This window comes from Corvus moneduloides, chromosome 27, assembly GCF_009650955.1.
Source record: "Corvus moneduloides isolate bCorMon1 chromosome 27, bCorMon1.pri, whole genome shotgun sequence".
In the NCBI taxonomy this organism is placed as follows: Eukaryota; Metazoa; Chordata; class Aves; order Passeriformes; family Corvidae; genus Corvus; species Corvus moneduloides.
Window position 1 is genome coordinate 93,632 of NC_045502.1, and position 14,327 is coordinate 107,958.

The 14,327-nt window shown below is 58.5% G+C and overlaps 1 protein-coding gene across 1 annotated transcript; it reads right to left on the bottom strand.

Moving 5' to 3' along the window:
* Positions 1-704: 704 nt before the first annotated feature.
* Positions 705-9,166, bottom strand: SLC20A1 (solute carrier family 20 member 1). The gene is made up of 11 exons (XM_032091784.1): positions 9,058-9,166; positions 8,451-8,917; positions 8,226-8,366; positions 8,041-8,126; positions 6,719-6,815; positions 5,009-5,128; positions 3,253-3,501; positions 2,611-3,160; positions 2,173-2,358; positions 1,837-1,921; positions 705-1,377 (listed from the first exon to the last, which is right to left on the bottom strand). The coding sequence occupies exons 2-11, from the start codon at positions 8,764-8,766 to the stop codon at positions 1,216-1,218; spliced, it is 1,992 nt and encodes a 663-aa protein (XP_031947675.1). The 5' UTR covers positions 8,767-8,917; positions 9,058-9,166; the 3' UTR covers positions 705-1,215.
* Positions 9,167-14,327: the final 5,161 nt, after the last annotated feature.

Here is a 14,327-nt window from a genome sequence, read left to right on the forward strand (position 1 = left end):
GCCCCCGCCCCCCGGGCCCGGAGCCCCGGGCCGCTGTTTGCCCAGCGGCGCCGCTGGCAGCGGGAAGCGCCCGGCGGCGAATCATTAACCGGGGTCAGGGACCGGCCTCGCCACCGCCCCGAGGCCGGGAGCGGGGCCGGGGCGGATAGCGCGGGGCGCTCGGGACAGGATGGAGCACCCACGGCCCGTGGGACACAGCGCCCGCCGGCCCCCGGGGTGCGGAGTTTGCGCCCCACGCAGCACCCAAAGCACCTCTCGAACGCTGCGTGTGGCTCCCGCCCCCAGCACTCGCGGCCGCCCCCACCGTGCCTCTTGCGACACCCCGGGGCCGCTGGCATGGGGCCCCGGGCCTGGCCTTGACCCAGGCAGGAAGGAGCAGCCCAGGGCACAGAGAGGGGGGCAGCGGAGCAGTTGTTGTCCAGGGCTGGGGAGGGACGGACCCACGGCCAGCCACACACACACACATCCACCCCTCAACACCGGGAGTAGGGCTGGTGAGATGAGCAGGAGCCGCCCCCAGGTGTGGGGCCCTGATAACCCCTGCGCAGGGCTGTTTACAGCCCCTCCCACGACACAGGGAGCACGTGGGGCTCTTATCTTTGTCCCCAGCTCCCTCCTGGGGCACAGGGCCAAGGCAGGGAGGGCTATGGGGCAGCACCTGGGGCCCCCACTGTATCCCAAACCCCCAGAACCACAGGCAGCACTGGCATACGAAGGAAATCTTTATTAAGTCCGAGGTAGCAGCAGTGACAGAGGGCCAGAGGGCAGCCCCCAGGGCCCCCGAGCAGGATGGTGTCCACAGCACTGTGGCAATGGAGGCAAAGCTGAACACTGCACAGCCTGCAAGGGGGGTACCCTACAACTCCCCAGCCCTTTGTTCCAGGACAGGCAAGGACAATCCTCTGTCCTTCCCCCAAGAGAGCACTGCCAGGGGAGCATTAGAAGTGAGAAAGTCGCCCCCAGTAACTGCTTATCTACAGCTACAGCAGATCGGGGGGGGGTGGGGGGGGCACCTGGGGGCAGATACAGCCATGGCAGTACACCCCCCCCAAAGTTAGCGCCAAGACAGTTATATTTAAAAAAAAAAAAAAAAGATACTTCAGTGACAGCACTATGTGCAGATGGGCGCAGCCCCCACCCCACAGCAGGCAGCCTCAGTGGCTCCTCGAGGGAGGACAGCAGTGGGAAGCAGGAGCGGTGGGAGCCCTGGTGCCCTCACACCTTCAGGACAGCGAACTTGAAGACAGCCATGATGGCAGCACTAATGAGGCCAGAGATGGGCACGGTGACGAACCACGCCATGAAGATGTTTCGGAAGAGGCGCCAGTCTACTGCCTTCCTGGAGCGCAGCCAGCCCACCGAGACCACTGAGCCCACCTGCCCAAGCAGTCAGGGCACACAGCTCAGCACCAGAGCAGGCATTTGCACCCCCCCAAACATGCACTCCTTCACCCCCCCACCCGGAGCCCTGGGTCCTGCTCCAGTCTGTGGGGACCTCTCAGAGCAGGGCAGAGTGCAAGGCAAGGAGCTGCCACCCAGAGGGGTGACAGGACCAGGACCCTGCGGCACTTGGGTTCCCATGGCCTCTTGGCAGAGCCTAGGGGACCATGAAAGGGGTTTTGTTCTCCCATCATCTCCCAAGTGGCCCAGGGACCCACCCTGAGCCTGGGCAGCCACTGCCACCTCACATTGAGATGCAAGAGGCAGAGCTGGGAGCTGACAGTGGCCAGCAGCCCAGAGAGGGTCCTCCCACACAGCTCAGCCCTATGAACACTAAGATTCAGGAATGCTGAGCTCACACTGAGCCAAAGCCATCCCCCTGCCACCCCCTCCTACCTTGCAGTGGGTTGTGCTGATTGGGAGGCCAACATTGGAGGCAATGACCACCGTCAGTGCTGATGCCAGCTCAATGCTGAAGCCGCTGCAGACAAAAAGCGGATCTGAACAGGGGCACTGGATACTCCAAAACATCCCATGGGCTCAGCTCAAGGCAGCACAGCTTGGCTCTCCAGAGCCCCAGCTGAACCCCCCAGGATGCAGTGAGGTGTTGGAGCTACACACACCCCAGCTTGACCACTGAAACTCCCAAGAGAGAAGGAAGAGGGGCTCCTGGAGCAGAATGCAGCTCTCAGGCTGCCTGGAGCCTCCCCTCTGCTCCATGGCAGCCCTTACCTGGATGGTGTGATGGGAGTCAGGTCCTTCCCCATCGTCTGGATGACTCGCCTTCCCCAGACCCACAAGCCGATGCAAATCCCTGCACCCCCATAGAGAAGCAGCCAGATGGGAGTTGCCACCTTGGTAGCCACATCGCCCGTCTGATAGACCAGGAAGAGTGCGACCAGGGGCCCAATGGCATTGCTGGAAGAGAAAGGGGATCTGGTCTAGAGGACCAGAGGCTCTTGGCAAGACAGACTATCCCTGGAAGTGTTCAAGGCCTGGTTGGATGGGGCATGGACCAACCAGGTCAAGAGGAACATGTCCATGGCAGGGGGTTGGAACAAGACAATATTAAAGGTCCTTTCCAACCCAAACTATTTTGTGATTCCATGATTCTCTGTGAGCACTAGCCCCAGCTAGCAGCCTCCCTGGCTCCCACTGACTCCCACTGACCTGACATCATTGCCACCATGAGCGAAGGAGCCAAAGCAGGCCGTGAGGATCTGCAGGAACTGGAAGAGTAGGGACACCTCAGGCTTGTCCTGCTCATGCCACTCTTCCAGGGAGCTGCTGCTGCCCTTGTGGGCACTGGCACCCAGCTCTGCCTGGGCTGTGTTCAGGTCCACATCTGCAGCCGGGTGGGCATCTGCCACTGCGTTGCAGTAGCTTGTGTAGCTGTCCATGCGGACCCTCTTCTTAGTGTCCGCCACAGACCAGCTCAGCTTCTCCCCCTCCTCGGTATCCCTGGCACGCAGCGAGTCCAGGGGCATGCCACAGATGGCCATGGTGTAGGAGGTATAGCTGTTATTGCGCCGCAGGGGCTTGTCCCCCGAGTCCCCCATGCAGTCCCCCATCTTGGCTAGGTGCAGCTTGTGCAGCAGCTCCTTGTAGAGGCCGGAGTCCTTGTGCACAGTGTGGTACTGGTATTGCCCACCTGAGCCCAGTTGGTGGCCCACAGCCTGGCTCAGGTGGACCAGGTTGCCATTGGGCAGCCGCACAGCTCCTGCCAATGGGGACAGCGGGTGAAGGGGTTAGCACCAAGGGGTGCCTGGGGCTGGGCAAGTCTTACCAACTGTATCACCCCCTGCTACTTACCGCTGTCAATACTTGTTTCCTTCAGGTCGAGGCTGGGAAGCCTCTCCTGCTCTGGGGCCTCCTCCAGCTCCCCCAGGTTGAAGGAGACCATCCTCTCTTCCACTGCTGCCCGGGGTGGCATGGCCGACTCTGCATCGGCAGCAGGGCTCTTGGCATCACCCAGGGGCATCTTGGCCTCCTCTTGCTCCTCCTTTGAGCCAACATTCTTCTCCATCAAGGGGCTTTCAGAAGGACTCGATTTTATCTCTCCTGTGAAGGGCGGGGGCAGCTGCCATCAAACCCCTTTCCACCACTGTACCCAATGCCAGCAACAAGCTCACACACCCCTTGCCACTCAGATTTATGGCAGCCAAATAAAATTTCCAGCTCACTCCCATCCTGAACTTTGGAAACTGCTGGGCAGTCACACCTTGTCCCAGTCACAACAGCCAAACCATCTAAGCCAGCTCATCCCCTATTTTTAGACACCCCCACCCACACGGGGTGTGGTGAACACCATTATGGGGCTTTTATGTCAGTAATGTCTAGTGCAGAGGTTCCTCTTTGGGCCATGTTTGTCCCATCCCTGCGGGCAGTGGGATGCCCTGGACTCACTTCTGGAGTGGCTATGACCCCTTCAGCTGACAAAAAGGCACCCAGAAGAGCCCAGCTCCTCTTCCAGCCCAGCAGCTCCAGCCTGGGCTCCTCTCCAGCTTCCACTAGTGAATGGCAAACCCAAAGAGGAGCTGGCCTCCACCTCCCAAAGGCAGCCTGGTTTCCTGTCCACCCTGAGGAGCCAAGCCAGCAGCACCCAGCCCGGGAAGCTGAGGCTGTTCCTCCACCTCTACCAGGAAAAGCATGTTTTCTCCAGGTGAAAACATGAGGTCAGCTCCTTCACACAACAACCAAAACCACCTTCTTGTCATAAACATGACCACTTCCCTGTCACTTTGTTTGCCTCAAGGGCTGGGTTGTGGCATCAACCCTTGACCCTGGCATCCAGTCCCAGCAGAACTGTCTCTCCCTGCATGCCCACCTCCTCCCAGGGATGCTGTGGGCAGGCTGGGAGCACGTCTGGCAGGCAGAAGAGCCCACCTCACCTCACAGGCAGGAGTTAAGTTGAACAGCTGGAGGATTGTCAAGAGCAGCCATAAAGCTGTTAGTCACACCCCAATTACACCAGCACAACGAGGACATCCCCTCATCACCAACTCCCGAGGCCCCAGCTTGCACACATCATTGATATTCAGGACCACATGCAGTTCCAGGCATGGCTCTGGAGGCAGACCTCAGGGCTGCTCCTTTGGATGCCTTTCAATACAGTGTTTTGGGTTTTTTTGCTACAGGGAAAAGATTTTGTCAGCTTTAAACTTGTGATCTGCACCAGCCAGGCCAAGGATTGCTCAGCAGGTATGAGAAGATTAAAGGTTACAACAGGCACATTCTCTCTTGCCCTTCTCTCTCCTCTCTTAGAGTGAGACAAGCTGTCTGATACTGCCCACAGCTCCTGGAGAGATCACCCCGCAGATCAATCAGCCCCCAGACACTGCTCAGCAGCACAACAGCTGCTCCTGGGGGGTTTTGGGTGCCTTGGTTGGGAGCAGGCAGAGCCCAGTGTGGTGAGTGCCCCAGTGACTCAGAGCAGGTTAATCCCGGAGCGAAGATAAGGATTCTGCTAATAACAGCCCCAGAGCTAATGGGATCTCCCACTGGGAAGAGAAGTCTGTTAGCCAGAGTTTGCCCTTCCCCGAGGATTGCAGAGGGACGCGGTACTTACGGTCAATTTTCCTCTTCATTCTCGGACATACAAAGAACCAGACGACGAGAGCACAGACAACAGCACTCCCCGCCGATATTAGGAGGATACCCCACAGAGGAAGTTTGTCAAAGCCCAGCACTAGGAAATAAAACAATGGATCTTTGAAAACCTCTGGGCAAAACCCTCCTCAATATATGACTTTGGTTTTCCCAGGCACAGGGATTCCCATCACCTGCAACAGCCCTGAGCTAATCCACCTGCCAGGGAGAAACACTGCTGGGAAGGCATCACTGACCACGCCGAGACCCCAGGTATACTCTCTGAGCAGCCCCATGGGTCATATTCCCATCAGCAGCTGACCCTTCACAGCCCCTTCCCCCAGCCAAACCCTGTCGGGAGTGGCGCATGCCCCTGGCTCCACACAGCTCCTGTCTCCTCATTTGCTGCAATGTCAAAGGAAAAAACACCTCCCAGCTTGGCTGCTGCAGCGCCACTGCTGCTTCCCTGCTCTGGAGAGGACACGGAAGCTTGGGCTGCTGCCACAGGAGCTCACCAGCCCCTCCAGCTGCTGGGGAGGGCAGCTCTTCTGCTCCAGGAGTCAATGGGAATTTAGGCTTCATGGCATCTGAGGTGATACATGACCCACTTAGGAGCATTCGCACAGGCAGCCTGACTTTGAGCAGAAGACTGGCATCACGCAACCCCAGGTAGGGCATCAGGTGCTTGTGGCTATCCAAACCCTGCATTTGCTGCTGCAGGCAGATGCTGCATTTACTGCTCCTAAAGCAGACCAGACACCTCACCCAGGCACAGGTCTGCCTGCAAACCCTGTGCTCAAGCAACCTAGAGCTCACTCAGCAATTCAGGGCTCAGGATAAACACAGATCCATTTTGGGCATGCCAAGTGATCAAGTGATTTTGGAGCAGCCCCAGTGCCCCCAGCAGCACCACTGCAGGCCTGTCCTCCTCTCTCCCATGTTGGAGAGCCCAGGGAAGGGGAAGCTGACATCCCTCCAAAAATTTTTCCAGCCACTGTTTACAGAGCAAACCCTGCCAGAGCCAGCACTGCCTGCCCGCATCCCACCTCCAGAGGCTCTTCCACAACAGGAAACCCACGCTCACACCAAAAAACAGCTCAGGCCGAGTCATCCCAGCAAACAACGGATGTGACTGAGCCTCTGGCTCCACGGGCAAATCCCTCCTGTCCCTGCTGAGCCCTCTCCTAGTCCTGCTCGTGACCTGTCCCCTGCCACACAGCACCTTAGTTTGGCTTTTCCAACTGAAACTCAGACTCTGCAGCAGAAAGGCCAGCTCTTCTCAAAGGGAGTAATTAGCTTGTTTTTAGGGACAAGAGGAATCAGGAGGCGCAGCCCCCAACCTTGCTCCTAGTGCCACTACTGGCGGCCTGAAGAGTCTCTTCAGCAGCCAGCAGATACCTGAGTTTTAGCACAGGTAAGAGAAGGGAAGGGGAAGTCATGTTATTGGCCAGTCCTGGCAAGTCTAAGGAGAAAGGTCTGGAGGAGTTTAGTTTGAGCAGGTCTCTTTGGTTGGGCAACTACCTAGCCCAGACAGTGCAGGCCAGCCTGCCGCCTTCCGTAACTGGCACAGGCCAGCCGCCTTCTAGGAGATCTCAGCCCTGTAAAGCAAAAAAGGGGTAAATCGTGCATTTAATGGAGGCTTTAGAAAGAATTTCAAAATTCACGTTCAAGCATTCTTCGGTGCACTTACAGGGCGCCCCAGTGTACATGATGGAGAAGAGGTTGATTCCCACAGTGCAAGCATAGAAGACGGGCAAAGCTCGCAGGCCGTTGGGAACAGGATCTGCCTGGAAAACACAAATCAGTGCTGTAGAGAGGTAGACTGGGGGGCTGTGCAGCAGCCAAGGAGCAGCTCAGCAACAGATCCTTTCCAGAAGGGGTTTGTGCCCTCAGTCACCTACAGATGGCAGCTCCCAACAGCCTTTAGGGAACAACCCACAGTCAAATGCCCCCCGGGCTGGGAGGGCAGGAGGTAGCACAATACCCTGGGTCCCACAAGGCTCCTCAGAGAGCCAAGGCAGGCCCAGGGTTCCAGCACTCCCAAGCCTGGAACAACTCATCTCTACCTAGCTTCTGAACCCTTTCCTCGGCTCCCCAAACTGCCACATCCACGTACATTTTTCTTTCAACTCCCCAGGAACTTTCAAAGCTTTTACCTCTTTCCAGCTGACTTGGACAAAACAAAAAGTCCATTACTCACAAAGGAGCTTATTTGAGCACATACCTGACAGCAAGGCCCTCACCCCAGCAGCAGGAGCATTTAATCCCCACTGCTGCCCAGCAATTGGGGTTTGGCACCAGGACAAGCACACCAAGCCTTCCTGAATGCCAAGCAGCACGGAGCAACTGGACTGCTCAGCACCAGAATGGAGCTGACAGGGCCAGCCCCACTTTGGGAGGCTGGTTACACAAGGTTACTGTGGCAGTGGTGATGCTGAGCTGTTTTAAAGGGCTGGCCAGTGATAAGATCTTAATGTCTCTTGAATCATTAGAGGTAAAACCTAAAGGAATTTAACCTCAGATATGCAGGAGTTTCTCTGCATAGCTGGGGTTCCAGGTGGAAAGAATGTGGTTTCCCCAGCCCCAGGAACAATTCTGTCCCTCCCAGCTAAGGAAAGCCATGGCTGTGGATCACCACTTTCACCTGCAGCCTATCCCAAGGAAAAAAATCCTTACACCAGGCTTTTGGAAATGCCCAGCTGACAGCTCAGGTCTTATCAATTCTGGGCTACTTCACTACTGGGAAACAGGGCTGTTCCTGCTGAAGCCAGGCAAGACAACTCCCATGTTTCAGAGGGGAGATGATGCCCCAAAACCCTCCAGGTCCACTCTGTGGAGTGGCCACAGGCCTCATTTTCTCACCTCTTCAGCTCCCAAAGGGCTCCCCTGGTGCCAACACACACATTCCAGGATGTGCCAGGAGAAGCCCTGGTGACCATCAGCCGACTAACGAGTCCATTGAGAACAGCCAAGAGCCCCAAAGTGACAGAAAGCAGGGCAGACAGCCCTTACCTTACAGAGGATGAATCTCTGGACGAGGAAGAACAGGATAGCAGACATGATGCCCGAAAGAAGGGGTGAGATGAACCAGGACAACACTAGAAAGTGGGAGGCACAATCAGCATCCTGCTGCTGGAAAAGGAAGTCCAGGGACACATGAGGGCCATGGCTGGGGTGGTCCCACCAGCTGGACTTACCAATCTTCAGCAACTCAGACCACTTGACACCTTCTTGCCCTTGAGCAACCAGTGAGAAGCCAATGGTTGCTCCAACGATGCAGTGGGTACCAGAAATGGGGAGCTTCAAGAATGAAGCCATCAGCTGCCACACAGCTGATCCTGGAGAAGAAGCAGCCTAAGAAAGCCATCACCAGGGCACCATGGGACACACTGCCCCTACATTGTGACCTCCCTGCTCCTTACCAGACATGGCGCAGATCGAACCGGCCATCAGCAGCTCCTGTGTGGAGTTGTACATCTCTACATCAATCAGCCCCTTCCGGATAGTCTCGCTGACCTTGGCTCCCAGCAGGACAGAGCCCACGGTCTCAAAGATGCTGGCCAGGATGCAGGCTTGCCGCAGGGTCACCACCCCCGAGCCCACAGCCGTGCCAAAGGAGTTAGCCACATCGTTTGCACCAACAGAGAAGGCCAGGACGAAAGCAATGATGAAGCCCAGGACCAGCATCCAGAGGAAGTCAGCCATGGGGGCGGTGGGCACCGCGGGGGTCGGCTCCATGGCGGGGGCGGGGCGATGGGTTAATAAATTAGGTATAAAATTAAATAGAGGGATCGCTATAGGGCTCGGGGGGGCTGCGACGTCCTACAGGCCCGTCGGTCGCAGGGGCTGGGGACTGGGTGCCGCGCCATGGCCTGCGCCGCTCTTCATCCTGCGGGAAAGACAAGAGCTCAGCGGGGCGAGCACCGGACACCGGCCCTTCCCGCCGCCGGTAACGGCCGCTCCCGCGCCACCGCCCCCTCCCGCCGCCATGTGTACGTGCGTCCGCCCCTGCCCGTCATCTCAGCTCACCGGCTGGGCCGGGCCGCGCCGCGCTAACCGGGAAGCCCCAACTGCGGTCCCGCTTCGCTGCCGCTCCGGCCCCGCTCCGCTGGCGGCCGCTCCCGCCGGCGCCGCCCGCCCCCGCCGCCCGCACTGACGCGGCCACGGGCGCCCGGCGCGCTTTAACGCCGCCCTCCGCCCCCACGTGACCGCGGCCCCGCCCCTCCCGCCGGCGCGGGCCCGCCCTCGCTCGCCATTGGCCCGCTCGCCGGTGGAGGGGGCGGGGCCGCGCCGCCATTGGACAGCGCCGAGCTCAGAGCCCGGGCCCGCCCCGCGCCGGAGAACCACGTGCGCGCTCGGCGGCCCCGGGGGGAGGGACGGTGGCACCGGCACCGGGAACAGCATGGCCGGCACCGGCACCGGCACCGGGAACAGCATGGCCGGCACCGGCACCGGGAACAGCATGGCCGGCACTGGGAACAGCATGGCCGGCACCGGCACCGGCACCGGCACCGGGAGCAGCATGGCCGGCACCGGCACCGGCACCGGGAACAGCATGGCCGGCACCGGCACCGGCACCGGCACCGGGAACAGCATGGCCGGCACCGGCACCGGCACCGGGAATAGCATGGCCGGCACCGGGAACAGCATGGCCGGCACCGGCACCGGCACCGGGAGCAGCATGGCCGGCACCGGCACCGGGAACAGCATGGCCGGCACTGGGAACAGCATGGCCGGCACCGGCACCGGCACCGGGAACAGCATGGCCGGGCCCGGCACCGGCACCGGCACCGGGAACAGCATGGCCGGCACCGGCACCGGGAATAGCATGGCCGGCACCGGCACGGGAAACAGCATGGCCGGCACCGGCACCGGCACCGGGAATAGCATGGCCGGCACCGGCACCGGCACCGGCACCGGGAACAGCATGGCTGAGCCCGGCACGGGCACCGGGAATAGCATGACCGGGCCCAGCACCGGCACCGGCACGAACCCGGCCCGGCACAGCCCAGCCCAAGCCGATAGTGGGCTGACTCGACTCTGGCACGGCCCAGCACTTGTGTGGCACATCCTGCCGCGAATGTGTGCTCTGCCCTGGCATCGTCCGGCTCAGTCCCGCACGGGTGTGGCCTTGACTGGGCTCGGGCACGTCTGGCACAGCTTGGCACCGATGTGGGCTCTGCTCCAGTGTGGCACGGGCACAGCCCAGCACCTGTGAGGGCCCAGACTGGGCTCCAGCACAGCCCAACACAGTTTGGCACGGGTGTGGGTCCGTGTGGGTCTGGCCCACATGTGGCACGGCTCTGCTCAGCTCCAGCATGACCAGCCTGTGCCAGGCACAGCAACAGTGCTGCACCAGCCCAGGCGGGCACTGAGCTGCTGACCACCGGGCTGGCACTCCAGCATGGCTCAGTCCCACTCCAGCGCTGAACTGGCATCACACGTGGGCCTTGTGCCTGCACTGGTTGAGACCAGCACCAGCCCAGGGTATGCACTGGCCTCAGCAAAGGCCACACGTGGACACTGAAACCAGTACCCACCAGGACCAACCATGGCACCAGCATCCACAGCTGAGTGCTGGCAGCTTAGGGCATCCTGCAAGGTCCCAGGAGGTTCCCAGGAGGTCCTGCTGGGTCCCCCCCAGCACTTCCAGCCTGGGTAACAGCAGGTGGGGGTGAACCCCTGCACTCAGGTAGCGCGCAGCCCTCTGTGAACGTGTGTGCACACACAGCCCCCATGTGCACATGCACATGCTGGGGGCACATGTGTGCCCCGAGCAGGGTGAGCGCCAGTGCCCATTCGCATCTTGGGGTGACCATTGCCCAGCAGGAACCACGGCTCAGAGGCCACAGGCAGCCCCAGGGCAGCGGGTCAGCCAGCACAGGAAGCTGGGGTATCTGGCCAGGGATTGTGTGCTGCACGGGTCAGCGGCTGGGGGCTGGCCACGGCTGGGCCATCACAGGCCATCACGTCATGGAGACACTGGCGACAAGGGGTTGCAGATGGCACCTGGTGCGGGGGGGAAGTGGCCAGGATGCCCCAGCCCTGCTGCATCGCTGCCCCTGCGTCACCCGGCCAGAGTCCATCCTGTGTCCCCATGGGCCCTGTGTCCCAGGCCACGTGCAGCACTGGGTGTGCAGAGCCACAGCACAGCCCAGGCTGAGCTTGGGGGGTAAGGAGGTACGTGTACCTGGAGCCTGGGGACCCCTTGCTACTCTCAGCTCGCCAGAGCAGTAGCAGGGAATGACCACACACCCTTACCCTCCCCCCACTCCACATTCCTGTCACCACTGGGTGTCCCCATCTGCCCTAGATGTGTGAACTGGGGAGGAAACTGAGGCAGGAGTCCCTGGATGAAGCTGGGAGGATCCGTGCCCTGGGCCCCCAGGTCCCATAGCCCTGTATCCCCAAAGCTGAGAAGGGATCCAGATGAATCTACACCCCTGCAGGGGTAGAGGCAGGTCTGGGGAGCAGTACTGGGCATACGGGGTGCGGCACCAGGGCACTGAGTATGAGGGATGCAGCACCAAACGTGGGGCACAGCACAGAGTGTGCAGGGGTGTTGCCGAGTGCGGAAGGGTGTAGCACTGAGCAAAAGGGAGTACAGAGCCTTGCACATGGGGAGCAGCATCGATCACACGGGTGCAGCACTGAAGAGATGGGGTGCAGGGCCAAGGATGTGCTGGGAAGGAGCAGGAGGGGTGCCCTTCAAGTTGCCCCCAGGCCAATACGTTGCAGGTTCCTAGCACTGGGAGGGGATCCTCAGACCTTTGTCAGCTTCACTCCTACGCTGAGTCCCACTCCTGAGCAGTGGGACTGTGACACTGGAGGCACTTAAAGCAGTGAGGCAGCACTCTGGCAGCTGCTGGGAATGCCCTGGGAAACACTCCAGCCTGTGGCCATCTCACATGCAAACCCAGAGGCTACATCCCCCCGCCCCAGTAACACCAGTAAGTCTGTAACTCCTGCACTGGGAGCCTTTGATGGATGCTGAGCCTGCCCTGCAATCCACCTGCTTGGCATTGGCCCTTCCGGTCCTGGTGCTGGCTTTGACCTGCAGGTCCCTGCACGTGCCCTGGTGTTCAGCAGCATCACTGGGCATCCCAACACTCGCTGGCACACTGTGGACCTCGTAAGTGTCACCAGCAGTCTCCGGAAACCCCCCAGCACCTGGCTACCCTGTCTCCACTCCTGACCGATCCTCTTATTTTATGGTGTCCTGCTCTGTTGTTAATTGGTAATAAATTAAAACTAATTTTCCCGAGTCAAGTGTTTTCCCCGTGACTTAACTGTTGAATGATCTCCCTCTCCTTACCTCACCCCAAAAGTTGTTCCGCTGCTCACAACCCTGCCACATGTGCCGACATCACCCCTCCCTGCACACCCAGAGCACACCACTTCCCCTCCAACGCTGCTCTGGCCCCCCAGCCAGCTCACATCTCCCCTCTTTCCCCAGTGCCGAGTCACACCTCTTTCTTCTGCCCACTGTGTCCACTCTGACCCTCCATTTCTCCTTTGCTCATGCTCAGATCTCTTTTATTCACCAGTCTGGATCACTCATGTCTCCTCCTTTTCCTCTTGGGATGCTCAGAGTCCCTTCCGTGTCTCTGTGCATGCTGACATCTCCACAGACCCCCACCTAAACCAAGGGATCTCTGCTTGCTCCTGTGCCAATCCTTTCCCCTCCCAGGATGATGGCTCTGGTCACCTTCCCAAAATCCTCTTCTGCTGCCCTGCAGTGCAAGACAGATGTGAGATGAATAGAATCACAGGATTGTTTGGGTTGGAAAAGCCCTCTGAGACCATCGAGTCCAGCCATTCCCCAGCACTGCCAAGACCACCACTAACCCGTGTCCCCAGGTGCCACATCCACACAGCTGTTAAATCCTGTTAAATCCCCCCAGGGATGGGGACTCCAGCAAACTATGTCCTCAGATCAGAGCCTTCCCCACAAGCCCAATGGACACCCTAAGGTGTCTGTGTGCACACAGGGGAGGGTGAGATCTCCTGCCACCTTCTGCAAGTCCCATTACTGGCAGAGGAACCATGTCTTGAAAGGATGGGCTCTCCAGGGTGGAAGGGGAGGGCCAGATGCCACATTCCTCCTCCTTCACCTTCCCTGGCAGCTCTGTGTGTGTCTCCAGCCTTGCCAGAACTTCTCATGCTTGTGGTGGCAAGCAGCTACGATGGTGGTGAAGTATCACGGTATCCCGCAGTGGTAGAGAGGAGAAGAGAAATCCCGCAGGCAGGAATTGTGCAGCAAGAGTCATTTATTTAATTATTTTACAAACTCTTTTATAGACTTTTTTCTTCATAGTCTAATTGGTCAAAGGATCAGCCACCTCTTGGGGGGATTGGCTAAAATCCTAAAACATCCATCGTCAAAATATTTTCCTACTGTACTATAAGCAAAGCTTTGCAAGGTTGCAGGTGTTCTATAGGTGTGCTCATAGAACTCTGTAGATATAAAAATGCTGCTAGCGAGGATTTTCTTGCTATTTTCTAAGTCCGTGAGAGACTTTTCTCTCTCACAGAAGAGGTAGCAGGGAATGTAAACAACCAAGCCACCTGCAACCTTGAAAAGTCTTGTTTATGGTATAGTAGAAAAATATTTTGACAATGGATGTTTTAGGATTTTAGCCAATCACCCCAAGGGGGGGCTGATCCTTTGTCCAATTAGACTATGAAGAAAAAAGTCTATAAAAGAGTTTGTAAAATAATTAAATGAATAAACCTCGCTGCACAATTCCTGCCTGCTGGATCTTCTCTCCTCCTCCTCCCTATGGCTGCGGGACACGGTGATGTACCCTAGGGCCCAGGCCTGCGGTAATAGAACTCTACTAATATCTTCTGTGAGAGACAAAAGCATCCCACGGAACTGGAAAGAAGCAAGAGAAATTCTTGCTAGCAGCATATTGTATCCACAGCAAAGGATTACCTCTGGGCCCTGGCTGAGCCCCAGCCTCTGCCCAGGGACCTCCACAGCCCTGCATGGCATCACCCAGGTGTCTCTTTGGCACTGCCAAAGCAGGGATGGCTGGGTGCACAGGGATAAGGAGGGCAGGTCAGGGATGTCACAACAAGCAATGCCAATCGAAGGGCTCTGGAGCCCTCTAGTACCACTGCCACAGTCCACTGGCAAGAGTTTAGAAATTTGGCAGGAAACAAACCCCCTTGTGTTCCAGCTGGTCCTGAGAAATCAGAAGGCTAAATTTCAGAATATCACCAACTGGGCACTGTAAGTGCAGTCATGGTCTGTGAGAACTTAATTGATCCAGATTCATGAATAGTTTGGTTAA